At 36.3% G+C, this 16,742-nt stretch overlaps 1 protein-coding gene across 4 annotated transcripts in view; it reads left to right on the plus strand.

Moving 5' to 3' along the window:
- The window catches only part of RALGPS2 (Ral GEF with PH domain and SH3 binding motif 2), a 160,102-nt gene that overhangs the window by 118,813 nt on the left and 24,547 nt on the right, over positions 1-16,742 (plus strand). For all 4 annotated transcript variants that reach the window (XM_069546168.1, XM_069546171.1, XM_069546169.1 and 1 more), the window contains 5 exons: positions 5,922-6,059; positions 7,499-7,589; positions 12,366-12,433; positions 13,261-13,396; positions 14,177-14,328. In XM_069546168.1, the coding sequence (XP_069402269.1) occupies positions 5,922-6,059; positions 7,499-7,589; positions 12,366-12,433; positions 13,261-13,396; positions 14,177-14,328 (585 nt within the window). The remainder of the gene's footprint in view (positions 1-5,921; positions 6,060-7,498; positions 7,590-12,365; positions 12,434-13,260; positions 13,397-14,176; positions 14,329-16,742) is intronic.

Raw genomic sequence — 16,742 nt, forward strand, 5'->3', positions numbered from 1 at the left:
AAGCTAGGTATGAAATTCTCTCAAAAATTTAATATTTCTTAAATTCTAATGTTATATAACTAAATTCTGATGTTATATAATGTCACTTCCTCCTAGTGTGCAACATGACCCCTCTTGTCTGAATACAGTTATTCTTATTAGTTTATGCTGTGATTTAAAAGCAAACATAACCCTGGCCTGAGTCATAGGGGAAGGAGAGAGTTCTGAGCCCCCCGTTGGCTGTGGGAACTTAGACAAGTCACCTTTGCTATCCTCTGACCCAGTTCTTCTGCCATGAAATTAGGGTGCTGTTTAGAGAATTAGTGATTGTCAGGTACCGACTATGCCTTTTTATTTCTTTAAATCAAGAATGTTGATTGACTCAGTGGCTGAGGAGACACAGATTTAGACATCTTAGGACTTCAGTACTAAGCTGTAGCCCTGGGATTTGACTCTCACTCCAGAGCATTTGGCCACACTCTCTCTGATTGGATTATATAACTGTTGGTTGCTGCTTCTAGATAAAACTTGCGGGCTTCTACTTTCTGTACGTGTTGTGTGTGTGCGTGTGTGTGTATAAGTCCCTACAGTCATTTTGTTCTCTTTACGACCCTGTGGACTGTAACCCGCTGGGCCCCTCTGTTCTGTGGGGTTTTCCAGGCAAGAGTACTGGAGTGGGTTGCCACGCCCTCCTCAGGGGATCTTCCCGACCCAGGGGTTGAACCCACGTCTCTAACGTCTCCTGCATTGGCAGGTGGGCTCTTACCAATACCAGGTGCTTTCCCCCTGTTGCTGCCTAACTTTGTGCTACTTTTCTCTTTCTCAGGCGCTACCGTCACCTCTGTTTGTTGATCAGCATCCTTTATTTGAAGTCAGCTTAGTTTCTACTTCTTTCACAGAATTAATCATTTCTTTAAATTCCTATGACATACATAGGTATAGCAGGGGTCTACTCAAAGGCCTGCAGATGCTCACAACAAGAATGAAGCAGGTAATGTATATAGGTGAAGTGGACGAGAAGTAAGAGAGCAGAGGAGAATAGGTTATGACAGACTGCCATCTGTAATGACTACTATCTGTGCCCTTCCCAGCTGTACCTCACTGTTGCCAGATCTCCCCATTTTTTAAGGAAAAAGTCATATAGATACTTCCTGTGTTATTTCCTGATTTTAAAAAGATTGGGACAGCTTCTAGCCTCTGATTTATACTATGTAATACATTACTTGATCATTCAGTGATCACATTGTATTCACTAATAGCTTAACCTGGAGAAATATGAGATAGTAAACTCCTTCAGAGCTTTTTTGTTTAAGCAGTATAGGGGTTTCTAATTCAGTTCAGTTCAGTTGCTCAGTTGTGTCCAGCTCTTTGTGATCCCATAGACTGCAGCATGCCAGGCCTCCCTGTTCATCACCAACTCCCAGACCTTGCTCAAACTCACGCCCATTGAGTCAGTGATGCCATCCAACCATCTCATCCTCTGTCGTCCCCTTCTCCTCTCCCCTTCAATCTTTCCTAGCAACAGGGTCCTTTCCAGTGAGTCAGTTCTTCCCATCAGGTGACCAAAGTATTGGAGTTTCAGCTTCAGCATCAGTCCTTCCAATGAATATTCAGGACTGATTTCCTTTAAGATGGACTGGTTGGATCTCCTTGCAGTCGAAGGGACTCTCAAGAGTCTTCTCCAACACCACAGTTCAAAAGCATCAGTTCTTCAGTGCTCAGCTTTCTTTATATAGTCCAACTCTCACATCCATACCTGACTACTGGAAAAACCATAGCTCTGACTAGACGGACCTTTGTTAACAAAGTAATGTCTCTGCTTTTTAATATGCTGTCTAGGTTGGCCATAACTTTTCTTCCAAGGAGCAAGCATCTTTTAATTTCATGGCTGCAACCACCATCTGCAGTGATTTTGGAGCCCCCAAAAATAAAGTCTGTCACTGTTTCCATTGTTTCCCTATCTATTTGCCATGACGAGATGGGACCAGAAGCCATGATCTTAGTTTTCTGAATGTTGAGTTTTAAGCCAACTTTTTCACTCTCCTCTTTCACTTTCATTAAGAGGCTCTTTAGTTCTTCTTCACTAGTTAGTAATTCATATCGCTGACCAGGTTTGGAAAGTGGAATGGCAGGTGTCTAGGGACAAATTATGGTTAGTTTGGCATGTTAAATTGAAAATGAAAGTCAGGAGCTGTGTTCTATAGAGAAATTTGGAGAGTCATTAGCAATCAGGTGATGGTCGAGGCCTCAGAAATAAGATAATTCAGAAGTACATGTAGAGTGAGAAGATTAATGACAGAACCATGGGGAACACCAATCCCAAGGGACCTGAGGAAATAGAAGAATCGAGGGAGGATGGAAGCGAGGCAAGTTCAAGCCAGTAAAGACTGAGAAACGAAGGGAGTCGGTAGTACAAATACTGCAGAGAGACCGAGCAGTGGAGAGCAGGCCAAGAGGGATGTCCACAGAATTAGTATGAGAAGGTCATGTGTGCCTTTGCCAGAATCAGTTTCAGCAATGAGACAGATGTGAATTTCACATGTTAGCACGTGTGGATCGGTAGAAACCTATGTACTATCAGTGGGTGTATCAGTTGATATAGCTTTAAAAACCAATGTGGCACTGTCTTGTAAAGGTGAACATTATATATGCCTGCATGTATGCATATATGTGTTTATATCTCTCCTAGAGAAATTCTTGTACGTGTGCACCAGGAGACATGTACAAGAATGTCTATAGCAACAAGGAGGAAGGGGGCAAGTAACTCAAAACTCGTATCACACAAAATGAATAGGTAAATTGTGATATAGTTATATATAGTTTATTCTCTTAAGGAACTACGGCTGTACTTAACAAGATGAATAAGTCTTAGAAACAAAACAGTGAGACAAAGCAATCACAGACCATATTTAACAACCACTTATAAATCACTTATTGTGTACCCATTCTAACTTTACCAATATTATCATTTAATCACACATACAAAAGTATGATTTTTTTTTAAGCTCAAAAATAAGCAAAAGTAAAATAAAATGTGCAGGAATACAGACATGTGCCTCAGAAAGAACAAGGGGAATAATCTTAAAATTAGAAATGGTAGTTCCCTCTAGACAGGAGGCAGAGAGATGACACAGGGAAAGAATATAAAGATGAGGCTGCTGCTGCTACTGCTGCTAAGTCGCTTCAGTCGTGTCCGACTCTGTGCGACCCCATAGATGGCAGCCCAACAGGCTCTCCGGTCCCTGGGATTCTCCAGGCAAGAACACTAAAGTGGGTTGCCATTTCCTTCTCCAATGCATGAAAGTGAAAAGTGAAAATGAAGTCGCTCAGTCGTGTCCGACTCCCAGCGACCCCATGGACTGCAGCCCACCAGGCTCCTCCGTCCATGGGATTTTCCAGGCAAGAGTACTGGAGTGGGGTGCCATTGCTTTCTCCGAAAGATGAGGCAACGGTACTGATATTGTAGCTCTTACGTTGATGAGTATTTATTACATTATTTGATAACCAGTATGATATGTTAAACTGTTATTTTTTTAAAAGATACAGTTATCTTTCTCACACAAATAAAATATGAATACATGTCAAAGGTTTTGTTGAAATCATTAAGTATACAGGGAATCAGGAAGATATTTACAATAACTTCAAGGAAGAAGTCAGAGTACTGCACATACATGCAGGCCGTTGGGAATGCTGGAATGAATTTACAGATAGTTGCAAAATTGGTCAACATCCACAGGGCAATAATCAGTTACATCCCACTGGATATAATTCATTGGCATTTTTATGGACAAGAATTTGTATTATTACCAGTTTTCAACAACTTATAAAATAGTTCAGGCCAAGAGGATGCACTGGAAACAGGATATACATAGTAATCTTTTTGCCTATTGCAAAGTCTATCACAATTTTTCCTGACACAAGTAAACTTTTATATGTATCAAATAGTACATAAAAATAGAGTGAAGGATAAAAAAAATTAATTGTACCAGTCCTGTTTCTCTTTCAAGGTGTTTGTTGAAGACGGCAAGAGTCCTGTCTTGAGGAGGCCGTCAGATTTAAAGGAAGGGTTGCTTTGCTTGTGTTTTTAAATAGAGGAGATTTAAATGTGCACACTGGCTCTTAGAAAAGAGCCATGGAGTATGAGTGATGGTGGAGGCAGCAGTGGATATGTTAAAAGGAGGCAGTGGAGATTACGTTCAAAATTGCAGTTTAGATTTGGAAGAAAAAAAGGGGATTCTTCTTCCTTTGAGATAGGAGGGAAAGAAAGGGAGCTAGGCTACAGATTTATTTGAAGTCATAAAAAATAAAGTTGAGAGTCTCTAAAGAAAAAGAAGTATTTATGATAGATGGCTTAAAGAATACTGTTAAGATTTACTGAATGGAAAAGGAATGATACTGGAATGAGTAAAAGGATTACCATTGCCAACTTTTTTACATTGTGTTAAACACCAATTGTCTGCAAATACTGGTCAGGATTTTCATTTTTTAAAGTGCAAGATAGAGTAACCACCTGAATGAGTTTATTATCTTAAACAGATTAAATATAAAATACAAAAGATTTTCAATAAAGAGATTAGAAAGTCTTAAAAATTCTCAAGTGAATGATACAGATACTGTATGAGTTTGTAAAAACAGTGTAATTAAAAAAAAAACCTTGGAGTACAAGTGTATCCTCTGAGATCCAGCCCTGTCACTAACAATTCATGTGGTGTTAGGCACTTCCTAAATAGCTGTGGACCTTAGAGTGTTTGCCTATGAAAAGAGGGTTTGGACTAGACAGTTTCTAAATTCCTTTCTTGGAATATGTGAGAAAACTAAAGAACCGTTGACACGGACCTGAATATAAGATAATGATTTAGATGGGCAGAGTTGAGTTCAGGTATCATTTAAGCTGGAAGAACCAGCATGAGAAAAAACACAGGGCTTATTTGGAAGGCAATAGGTACATCATTTTGGTTGCACTTATTCTGAGAGTTCATGAACAGGGAGTAACAATTTGAAAGTAGGAACATGGTGCCTTTTACGCTTTACACATGCATAGTAAACTCTCAGGAACTATTTTCTGTGTATGTGACTTTGAATATCCAGAACTAGGACAACTGAATCATTTGAGAGGATGTATTATTTTTGTTGGTACAGAAAAAAGAGCAAGGTTAACTTCAATGTGTAGTTAGTAGAACTATTTCAAAAATCCAACTGTTAACCTTTAATAAAAACAAGACATTTCTACTAGAATGAGACAGTTTTCAAAGTAATTAAGAATCAAGACTTCCTGGTCCTCCCAAGGTTAAGAAACTATCTTCCAAGGTGCCGAGGGAGGAGAGCACAGGTTTGATCCCTGGTTGAGGAGCTGGGATCTCATGTGTTATGCGGACAGCTGGGCCCAAGCGCTCTGGAGTCTACACACCTCAGCGAAGAGCCTGTGTGCCACAACCCAGACCCAGTGCAGCCAAATAAATATTTAAAAGGAAAAAAAAAGTAAGGCTCATGTGACAAGTTACCCACTCAAGCCAAGCATGTATAGAACTAATATTAAGTTAACTGCCCCATGGAAGTAGAAGGGAAGTGGTTAGACTGGCTAACTTAAAACTTCTTCAGGTTATACCACAGCTTGAAAAATAGGTACTAGTGTATAAACATAAAAACCAAGGTTTGGAAATTAGAATAATTATCTTTATTTTATACAGAGGCAGAATCAGTTCAGGAGCTCATCTTCTTTCCATTAAGACCCATGGGTAGGTAGGTCCTGGAGTTTCTAATTTCACCTTTAAGTTACATGTCTGACCTGGACTCCACAGAAATCTAGGCCTTATTGGTCATGTTTTAACATAGTATTAAAATGAATATATTTTAAATATGGCATATATTGAAATATAGCTATAAACAAACTATACTCATCCAAACAAGTAGGAAAACACTCATTTATCTTAATTTTGTTTCAGGTATCTATCTATCTGATTTAACCTACATTGATTCAGCATATCCATCAACTGGCAGCATTCTAGAAAATGAGCAAAGATCAAACTTGATGAATAACATCCTTAGAATAATTTCTGATTTACAGCAGTCCTGTGAATATGGTGAGTTTCTGGGAGTAATGCTGTAATTCATTTATAAAGGTTTGATTCATTTATACAGGTTGATGGCCACTTTTCACAGGGCAGGGTACATCATCCTAATGTAAAGGAAAATAATGATTATGTCACTGTTCAATGTTTAGCATCCTGTTTAAGATCTTGCTTTTAAGGAGTTCAAGTATTTCATATTTAAAATGCTAAGTTTTATCTTTTGCTCTTCTGTAATTTGAAACAACTTTGCTAATGTAGTTTTCACAATTATTTTCTATTCTTTCCATCTCATTTGATCTCCCTGATCTATTATGTAAATATTTATTTTTTCAGTTAAGGAGTGAACTGAGACTGTTGTAGTAAGAGTTGAGAAGCTTTCTTGAGTTGTATGTTGAGTAGATAACCAGTTTTTGTCCAAGATGTATTTTATGGAAACACATATGTGAAAAGAACTTATGCAAGCCCAAATGATTGTTTTTTTTAAAAATTTATTGTTTTAAAGCATTTAAGTGCTTTCAGCTTGATAGAAAATAGAGGTTTTTACAGCTATGTAATTTTAATGCTGTTTAAAAACAGTTTACAGTTTGTTGTTATTTAACTTTAATCTCTTTTTTTTATCCTTTTCTCAATTTTTTTAACATAACATCAAATTGTAATGTTAAATCAATCTTATTTGAAATTTCTAAGTAGGAGAGAAAAGTACAAATGTGAGCCAGGCTTCTTTAAAAAAAAAAACAACCCTAAACTACCTTATATCTTGCACTTAAATGAGGTTTGACTATAAATTACAATGGTGGCTCTGATTTTTTTAATGAAATTTCTCAAATATGTGGAACTTTCTAAATGGAGGTGTTTTAATCTATACAGACAGCCTGCAACTGCAGTTTTCTAAATTAACTTCAGTTTTACATTAAATAACATTTACCTCAGTCATGTCCTTCTAGAGTTAATTTAAATTTTGGTGCCATGTGGCCTTCAGTTCAGTTCAGTTCAGTTCAGTCGCTCAGTTGTGTCCGACTCTCTGCGACCCCATGAATTGCAGCACGGCAGGCCTCCCTGTCCATCACCAACTCCCGGAGTTCACCCAAACTCATGTGGCCTTAATTTACCTTTTTTTTTTCTTAATTTTTATTTTTACTTTATTTTACTTTACAATACTGTATTGGTTTTGCCATACATTGACATGAATCCACCACAGGTGTACATGTGATCCCAAACATGAACCCCCCTCCCACCTCCCTCCCCACAACATCCCTCTGGGTCATCCCCATGCACCAGCCCCAAGCATGCTGTATCCTGCATTGGACATAGACTGGTGATTTGATTCTTACATGATAGTATACATGTTTCAATGCCATAATTTACCTTTAAATATATTTTTCTCAGCTTAACTTCAAAAATTTTGCCTGAGGTGTACTTTATCAGATAATTATTAATCATGTTTTGCCTAGATATCCCCATGTTGCCTCACGTCCAAAAATACCTGAACTCTGTTCAATATATAGAAGAACTGCAAAAGTTTGTGGAAGATGACAATTACAAGTAGGTTGGATCTTCAGAAGTGGTTTGTATAACTGTCCTGTCCTCTGCCCTTTCATCTCTGTATTCAAACATCTAAATACCGCATCTTATCATGCAAAGCAGTTGTGCATTCACAGTGGTAAAGTTACCTGTTCACGTAAATTTTTTAAATCAATCACTTGATGCGACGGAGCCAGTATACAAGTACGTCTTCTCTTCTTCTATTAAAAAGCGTTGTATGTTTCTCAGCTTGTTGAGAGCTGATGTTTGATAGTTCTAGGTTTGCGTTTCTTCCTTTCTCTCTCCATTGAAGCATTGAATCTTTATGGAAATGTGTCTTTTAATAGACTGAAAAATTAATGAAACAGTCCATGAATAGAAAAATTGCTCCTCTTTAAGGAAATTTTTAACACAATTTTGAATTTGTTTTCAATTATTTTTGTGTACTGAGAGAATATTGAACCTTCTGGACTCTGAATTAATATTTGTCCAATAGAACACCACACTTGTCCTTTCCCCTATTCAAGCAAGTCCTTCGTTAAAGGTTTTCAAAACTTACTTTTAATACAGCTGATATGCATGTCTTTTTGCTTAACCATTCTCAGTCCTGCCCAACGGAAAAGGGACTTTTTCATTATTAACACTTTTTATTTTTCTGGAGTAGGAAATGCAACCCACTCTAGTATTTTTGCCTGGAAGTTTCCTTAGACAGAGGAGCTTGGTGGGCTACAGTCCATGGAGTCACAGAGGCAGACGTGACTGAGCACACACACGTTTGCATTTATTTTCCAGTAGTGTGCTCTGCACTATGACTACCAGGTGTTTTTTTTTTTTTCCCCAAAAGATAGAAGGATAAAGAGGCGATTTCTCTTGAGGCTTTTCATTTTCCTTGCAGGTTCATTTATTTAAAAAAAATTTTTTTGCTGTTTCTAAGCTTTCAAATTTAACTTTGTATCTGCCACAAGTATTTTTTCCAGTAAAAGGTTATACTTTAAATTTTTATTAAAGTGAAAGATAAGGTTATTTTTTAATATTAATGCATCATATACAAAAAATTTCTTATGCTGTGTGATAGTAATTATCAGCTTCTTTGTTCCATAAGTTTCAACATCTTTTAAGGAATTCTGGAGAACAGAATTGGTACCCATAATAAAAGGCTAGAAATTCCAGAAAACAACTGGAAATAATTTTTCTTCAAATATCAAATATATTAAGAAGCTCTGTACATATACTTAAAATGTATCTAAAGCTTTATTTATATTTGAAAACACCTTTATTGCTATCTTCTCCACCATACTGTATTATTACCACTTTGTCTTTCTGTATCAATTTTTGTTTTACAGAAAGATTTTACAGGGTAATTCATTTGAAAATGTATAAGGTCAGTGCATCAGCTTTTTAATAAACTTGGCACTCTTTCACAGATCTGATGCCCTAGATTGTAAGCTTCTTGAGCGTGATGGTCTCTGTCATATTTATCACTTACTTCTTTCATCTCTCTACTGACATAGCATAAAACACTCATATTTTGTCCAGTTGGGTACAGAAGATTATCTTAAAACTCAAAACATGAATAAATCATTATTAAAATTTCTGTGTCTGTCTCAAGAAACTTAATGTATTTTTTAAAAGTTAAAGTGTAACTCTTCAGTAGAAAGTGAAAGTTGCTCAGTTGAGTCTGACTCTCTGCAACCCCATGGACTATACAATCCATGAAATTCCCCAGGCCAGAATACTGAAGTGGGTAGCTCTTCCCTTCTCCAGGGGAATCTTCCCAACCCAGGGATCAACCCCAAGACCTTCTGCATTGCAAGTGGATTCTTTACCAGCTGATCCAACAGGGAAGCCCAAGCATATTGGAGTGGGTAGACTATCCCTTCTCCAGTGGATATTCCCGACACAGGGATTGAACCAGGGTCTCCTGTGTTGCAGGCAGATTCTTTCCCAACTGAGCTATCAGGAAAGCCCTTTCAGTAGATGTGAAGTCTAAGAAATTGTTGCATAAATACAGAGTATGGTGAATTTTAATGCTGAAAGGATAGACTTAACTAAGCTGTTAAGTAGTTTTAGCTGTCTGTATCCTGGCATGAGAGCTTCGTTTTGGTAGGAAAGTGGATGCTGTTATACTGATTTTTGTTTTCATGAGTAACTAGAACTCGAGCAGCCTTCCCATTATACTCAATGTGTGTTAGTAACTTAGTCGTGTCCAACTTATGCAACCCCATGGTCTGTAGCCCGTCAGGTTCCTCTGTCCATGGAATTCTCCAGGCAAGAATACTGAAGTGGATTGCCATTTCCGTCTCCAAGGGATCTTCCTGACCGAGGGATAGAACCCAGGTCTCCTGCATTGCAGGCAGATTCTTTACCATCTGAGCTACAGGGAAGTCCCATTGTATTCATAAATATTTATTCAGCTTTTGCTATAGGTAAATGCTAGCTGCTGGGACTACAAAATAAATAATTACAAAATAGTTCAAAGAGTTCTGTACTAGAGATGTGCCGAGGATGCTATGGGAACATAAATGAGGGGAGACCTAACTCAGCTTTAACTGGGAAAAGTGAAGAGAAAGTAAACATGAGCAGCTTCAGGTGACCATCTTACCTTAGTCTGCATCTTAGGAGGTGAGTTGCTCCACATGAAGAGTTAAGAAAGATGTTTCAGGGATGGAACCATCAGTGGAATAGGGTGGGAAGCTGTGTTTGCTTGGGGTACTGCAAGTCACTTGGTGGTATTAGAGAATCTCATGGGAAGCTGAAGAAGAGAGTGTTTTCCTAAAGATGGAGTTGTGTTGCATGAACCTACTGATTAAATGTGTTGAAAATCAGAGCATTTTAACATAAGAGCTATTAAGGTCATAAGTTGGGAAAAATGGATTTTATGATGAAAGATTTAAATAAAAATGACTTTTCATTTATCCATAAGCCTCTGTTTTTGGCAGCTTCACCTACATAGGCAGCCAGTATCAATATTACAAGTTACATGCATGTGTTTTAATCAGGGTGAAAATCTTTCGAAGTTATTTCATTTTAATACTGAGCATAATATCTTTTGGAGAAGGAAATGGCAACCCACTCCAGTATTCTTGCCTGGAGAATCCCAAGGACAGAGGAGCCTGGTGGGCTGCCGTCTATGGGGTCGCACAGAGTCGGACACGACTAAATCGACTTAGCAGCAGCAGCAGCAGCAGCATAATATCTTTTCTCAGTGAATCAGCATCACTGTTATATATAGTGTTTTGATGATGATATAGGCAACTGACACTGACTGCATTTTAAGTGCAGTTTAAGACAAACTGCAGTTTAAGATGCTTCTACTTTTTATATTGCTGTCGGTTATCAGCCATTATTAATAGCAATGTGATTCTCCCATAGCCTCCTTTCTGTTCCTTTCTATTTTGGTTCTGTGTTAGGAAACTTTACTTAATTTGCTTACTTCTTTGTCTTCCACCTTCTAGACTGGACACCCTGTCTGCTTTAGTCTCCATTATATTCCAGTGCTGAGAGAACGGTGCCTGACACAAAACAAGAGTTCAGCGAAGGAATATAGCATAGTCTGAAGCTCACATAATTAGAGTCAGCTACCCTGTAACAAGAAAAAGAGCAGAGAGTTCTGGTTAATCATGCATCTGTTCAATACATGTACTTTACCTGGTTAAGTAATTAAAGTACAATTATGTGTGATTTCTTCTTTAGGATATCAAAGACATCGATAAAAAGTTAAGCACCTGTAATAGATTTATCATTATAATATCACTTGTATTGTGCAGTTTCATAAAAATTTCCAGTTGGTAGGATGCTGAAAAATAAAAAGTCTTTATTAATTTCCAGACAAATGCTTAATGATAATACAGAGTACATCAAAGTATATTTCCTGGACTACACCAAAATATTTTCTACAACTGCTTTAGTATCCTATTTCCTGAAACCATTTCCACTGATAGGAATTATAACCTTTGTTTGCTGCAGAACTCAAAATTGGTACATTTTCCTAAATGGAACTTGTGTGTGTGTGTCCTCAGTCGTATCTGACTCTTTGTGAACCCATAGACTGTAGCCAGGCTTCTCTGTCCATGGAATTTTCCAGGCAAGAATACTGGAGTGGGTTGCCATTTCCTTCTCCAAAGGATCTTCCTGATCCTGGGATTGAACCCAGGTCTGTTGTGTCTCCTGCACTGGCAGGCAGATTCTTTACCACTGAACCACCTTAATTTCCAACTAATAAACTCTGACTTAGAAAAGGGATTTATCAGGGATTTCGTAAACAGCCTTTTTATTTGTATAGATAGCTCTTTCTTTTGATAATTTGAGTTGGTTGGTTTTTTGAATGGTTAGTTTTAAATAAGGTTTTGTTTTCTTTTGTTTTAATTTTCAGTGCTACAGAGATCATTAGCCCGTCCAATAAGGATCCTAGAAAGAATTTGCATAATTTAATGCAGTGTCGGAAAGTTACTGAATTTACTTGCCTTCTATCAGTATAACCTCAGGTTAACTCACCAAATAACTTTAAATGTGTTGAATTGTTCGGCAGTATTGAGGTTCTTGGGAGAGCCATCTCTGTTTTTGAATATGAGGTTTTGATGTTTTTTCCCTCTCTTAATATTTCCTGGAATCACTGTAAGATCAGCTTTGTATGAAAGAGAAAGGGGACTTAACTAAGATCACCCTTGAAGAAACATATATAATTGAGATTATTTTATAAAAAATGTTTTTAGGCTTTTGGTAGAAAAATACATGATTTTAATGTTATTTGGTCAAATATTAATCATTTTATGTGCTTTTTTCCTGTTTGAAATTCAGGCTTTCATTAAAGATAGAACCAGGGACAAGCACACCTCGTTCTGCTGCTTCCAGGGAGGATTTAGTAGGTTAGTGCAGCTTTCTCTTGTTACTGAGTAATAAACCAGATAACCTAATAAGAAAGAAGGGATATACTCCAAAGTGAATAAATGCTTAGTACATTTTATTCTGCCTGCACAGTTTTATTTTTGGTATTAAAATATATCTTTTTCTGTTTGGTTTTTCTGTTTTTTTCATTAAAAAGTTGTCATGTGTAGTTTGTCAGTAATATGCAAATAAATATGCCAAGTAATCAAGAGTAAGAGATATAGCCAACAGAAAATAATAAGTAAGTGTTTATGAATTATCAACTCTTTTTTCATTAAGCATACTGTAAGAGGCAATGAAGGTTAATTATGTTAGAAATTTCTGTGGTCTAAGTGAAAAATTTACTAATTTGAATAATTATAGGAGTCAATTTTAGTGGCCTTTTTTTTTTAAATTTCACTCTAATGCTGGACCAAGTACTGAAAAGAATAATCATAGTCTCTTAATTTATCTGTTGCATTACAATTGGGATTTATATGTATATAAATAATCTAAAAACATTAAATTGAAGAGAATTTTTTAAAGAAATCATAGACAGTACCTCATTTAATATTCCAAATACAGACATTGACACTAAGCTTTGTATTATTGTATATCCTAAAAATAATTGGAGACCCATCTAATAAGGTATACTAACTATTTCTTATGTTCAGTCAATTAAATAGAATTCATAGTACCTTAAATTAAACCACAACTTTTATTTCATATCAAACGATTGCAAATAAAGCAATCTTCCTAAACCATTTAACAATTTCTGTCTCTCTCTCTTTGTGTCTCTGTCTTTCTCTTTTTTAATTTAACCCTTAAGGTCCTGAAGTAGGAGCATCTCCACAAAGTGGAAGAAAAAGCATGGCAGCTGAAGGAGCCTTGCTACCACAGACGCCACCATCCCCTCGGAACCTGATTCAACATGGACATAGGAAGTGCCATAGCTTGGGTTACAAGTCAGCACTTTTAATTTTATCTTTCAAATCTTTATATATTTAGTTGGATTTATTTCCTACTTATTTTACTAGTTGGACAGAAAATAGTGTCCTTGCATAGTTTTATTTATGTAAAGCAGTCTTTTTCTGATTTAGTAAAATATCTTGTTTGCATAAAGGCATTTATTTCTTCCTTACCTTAATTTGGAAATGAGCTTTTTCCAGTAGTGCTTTCACATTTTGGGAAATAAAAATGAACATTACAGGTCATCATCATAGATAAAATCAGGAAAGCAAACACTGTTTCCATTTTAAATTATAACATATCATGAGGCATTGCTTGTCTTAACCAAAACAAGTCACCATAAATAAAGCATATAAAAACTGTTCTTCTTATAACAAAATACAAAGAAAGGGAAACTGTCTTTTTGTTTAGCTTTACAAGATTGTTTCCTCAAAATGGACCCGAAGGTTCTCTTTTGTCATGATTTATGTGAAAATTTAATAGACGTTTTCCAAAAGTGAACGTGAAAATAATTTTTAATGAACCCAAGCATCAAGATAAAGTATTTTCTGTTATATAGGTAGATATGGCCTGGTTTTCTAAAAAATTTTTCCCTAAACTGTTAGCTTGAGGCTTTCATGGTAAAATCTGTGTGTTCATTAGTGTGAGAGTTCAGAAGTAAGTTCAGGATAGCAGGTACATCTTTTATATCCTGAATCTTTATGTAAGAGTATCTTTTATATCCTGAATTAGTAACAGTAATGAAAGATATGAAAAATATTTCTCTTTGTTTCCAGTTTCATTCATAAAATGAACACAGCAGAGTTTAAGAGTGCAACGTTCCCAAATGCAGGGCCAAGACATCTATTAGATGATAGCGTCATGGAGCCCCATGCACCATCTCGAGGCCAAGCTGAAAGCTCTACTCTTTCTAGTGGAATATCAATAGGTGAGAAATAATTCTCTGAGAGAGTTCCAACTTATGTAAAATAAGACTTCTAACAAAACTCAGCTGAAAAAGCATGATTAACCCTACTACAAGTAGAAAAAATAATTGATAAAAGCTAAGTAACAAAGTGTGGATATAATATATTACTAGTAGCTGCTAAAATTAATAATTCATGATGGTTTGAAAAGTACTTGATGTTTTTGACTTCAAAAGGGGAGGCATTCAAGGAATGGTGGGGAAGAGAACAGGCACTGGTTGAATTGGTTACTGCATGTAGTTGGAATGCAGTAATGAGGAAAGGAGCAGATGAGTTATGATTCTCAGGGTTTTTTTAGATTAAGCAGCTAGTTAGATATATGGTGGTGCTGTTACCTAGGCAGAGAACATTATAAGAGCAGCCATTTGTAGGTATTGAGGTATTTGTAAAGGGTGACTAGGTTTGGGGAATTAAGAATTCCATTTTGGACGTGTTTGGATCATATTGAGTTGTCAGGTAGGTAATCGAATGTATGAATCTGAAGCTTAAGGAGGTAAAGTCACATCTATAGATACAGGTATAAGAATTAGCATATTTGTAGTATTTCAAGCCGTGAGACCAGATAAGGTCACCGAGGGAGAGGATATAAATAAATAAGAGTAGACATGCTAACATTTGGAGGTGTCATTTTTTTTAAATGGTTGGCCATCAAAGGAAACTACAAATGAGGGACCACTGAAGTAGGGAGAAAAGCAGTGTGGTATCACAAAAGCCCAGGAGAGGAGGGTCTCTGAAGGGAGGGATGTGCTGAACGTATCCATATCAAGTACACAAAAGAGAAAATAAGAGGAGAACAGGAGCTGATCACTGAATTTGGCAAGATAAAAGTCACTTGGTGACCTTGACTAGATTTGCTTTATAGAATACTGTGGGCAAAGCCCTGGCTGGAGTAGATTGGAGAATGAGACGTAAGAAAATAGAGATGGCTATTATAAAGAAAATCAGGACTGGAAAAGGACGTGAAGTTAAGAGGAATGCGTTTGTTTTTACTTCCTAAACTGTTATTTATTTTCTGAACCTTCTAGCTGAGCATAATTTCTTTGGATAGTTAGGAAATCTCCATACAATGCTATTTTTATTTTAAAAAGAAATAAAGGAGGAAAATATCTTCTCTGATTAACTGCCAAGGTTGCTCAAGGGCTGTCTATTACCCTTAATATGATCATCTCAATATTGATGAACAATCAGTAGAAAGAAATGTAGTAGTTCATTTTCTTGAACATACTGACTTCTTTTAACCCTTGAGAGTTTTGAACCCTGAAATTGCTTTGGAACTGGAAAGCTCCATTCAGCAGTTTTAGTCCAGTATTTCCCTTTTTATAAATGCAAATGATGACAAAATTTACAGAAAAAAGACAAGTTGGTCACCTGAAATCTCTCTTCATTAATATTGTAAATTGCCTATATGCAAATGTTAACCTCAATCTGAAAAATAGTACACAGAATAATTTTGCAAAAGAGAGAGGAAGAAGCTTTTTCTAGTTAAAAATGTGTTACAGTTCTGGAATCTAGCATGTTATTTTAAGTTAAAAAAAAGTAATTTTAAAAATTATAGCTCTCAGTATAAAGTATTTGCCTTTTCTGTAATACTTATCATAAGTATTATAATGATGATTATTCTCTATTTGTGACTTTTACTTTCCATAGATGTTCTTTTGGTTACCACAAGATAGTTATCTAATTATTTCATTCCATTACAGTTAATGTCTTATTTTAGAGAACTGTCTTTTAGAACAAGAAGGGGCTAATTCAATTTTTGCCTTTGTATTTATTGTTTAATTATTCCAAGGCTAAGTAGGTAAACAGTAAGGATTGTTGTATCCTTGTTTATAAATTAAGAACATTAGACATAAGCATTACTTTCCAGGGTGTTTCCTTTAAAACTTTAACATTCTAAAAAGAAAGTTTGTAACCACAGCTGGTAGTTATTAATATACACACACAATTAATAATGACAAAAAATATTTTCCTTAGCTGTAACTTTTATATACAATATTAATTTATGCCTTGGAGGCTCTGAGAAAGTACCCTGGAGAAATTAACCAGTGCTTGGGACTGTGGCCTCTAACATTTTCTAACATGGCATATATATCCTGGGTAAGCCAGAATCCCAGAATAGTCTTGACCAGCTGAAGGAGGCATATCTACCTAAGGTCCATGCTTCTGGAAGAAACTTATGTTTTCTACAATTAAGTCCTACTAATTATGCTTAAATTTTCAGTCTGTATCACATAATATTCTGCACATCAAAAATAACATACAAGCCTCCACTACCAACAGCAGATTACCTCCAGTTTCTTATCTGAGCCACACAACCAGAAAATTATTTCAGTAACTGTTAGTACTTCCAAGGATGGGACATAACTTGTACCATTCT

The sequence above is a fragment of the Ovis canadensis genome, chromosome 12, assembly GCF_042477335.2.
Source record: "Ovis canadensis isolate MfBH-ARS-UI-01 breed Bighorn chromosome 12, ARS-UI_OviCan_v2, whole genome shotgun sequence".
In the NCBI taxonomy this organism is placed as follows: Eukaryota; Metazoa; Chordata; class Mammalia; order Artiodactyla; family Bovidae; genus Ovis; species Ovis canadensis.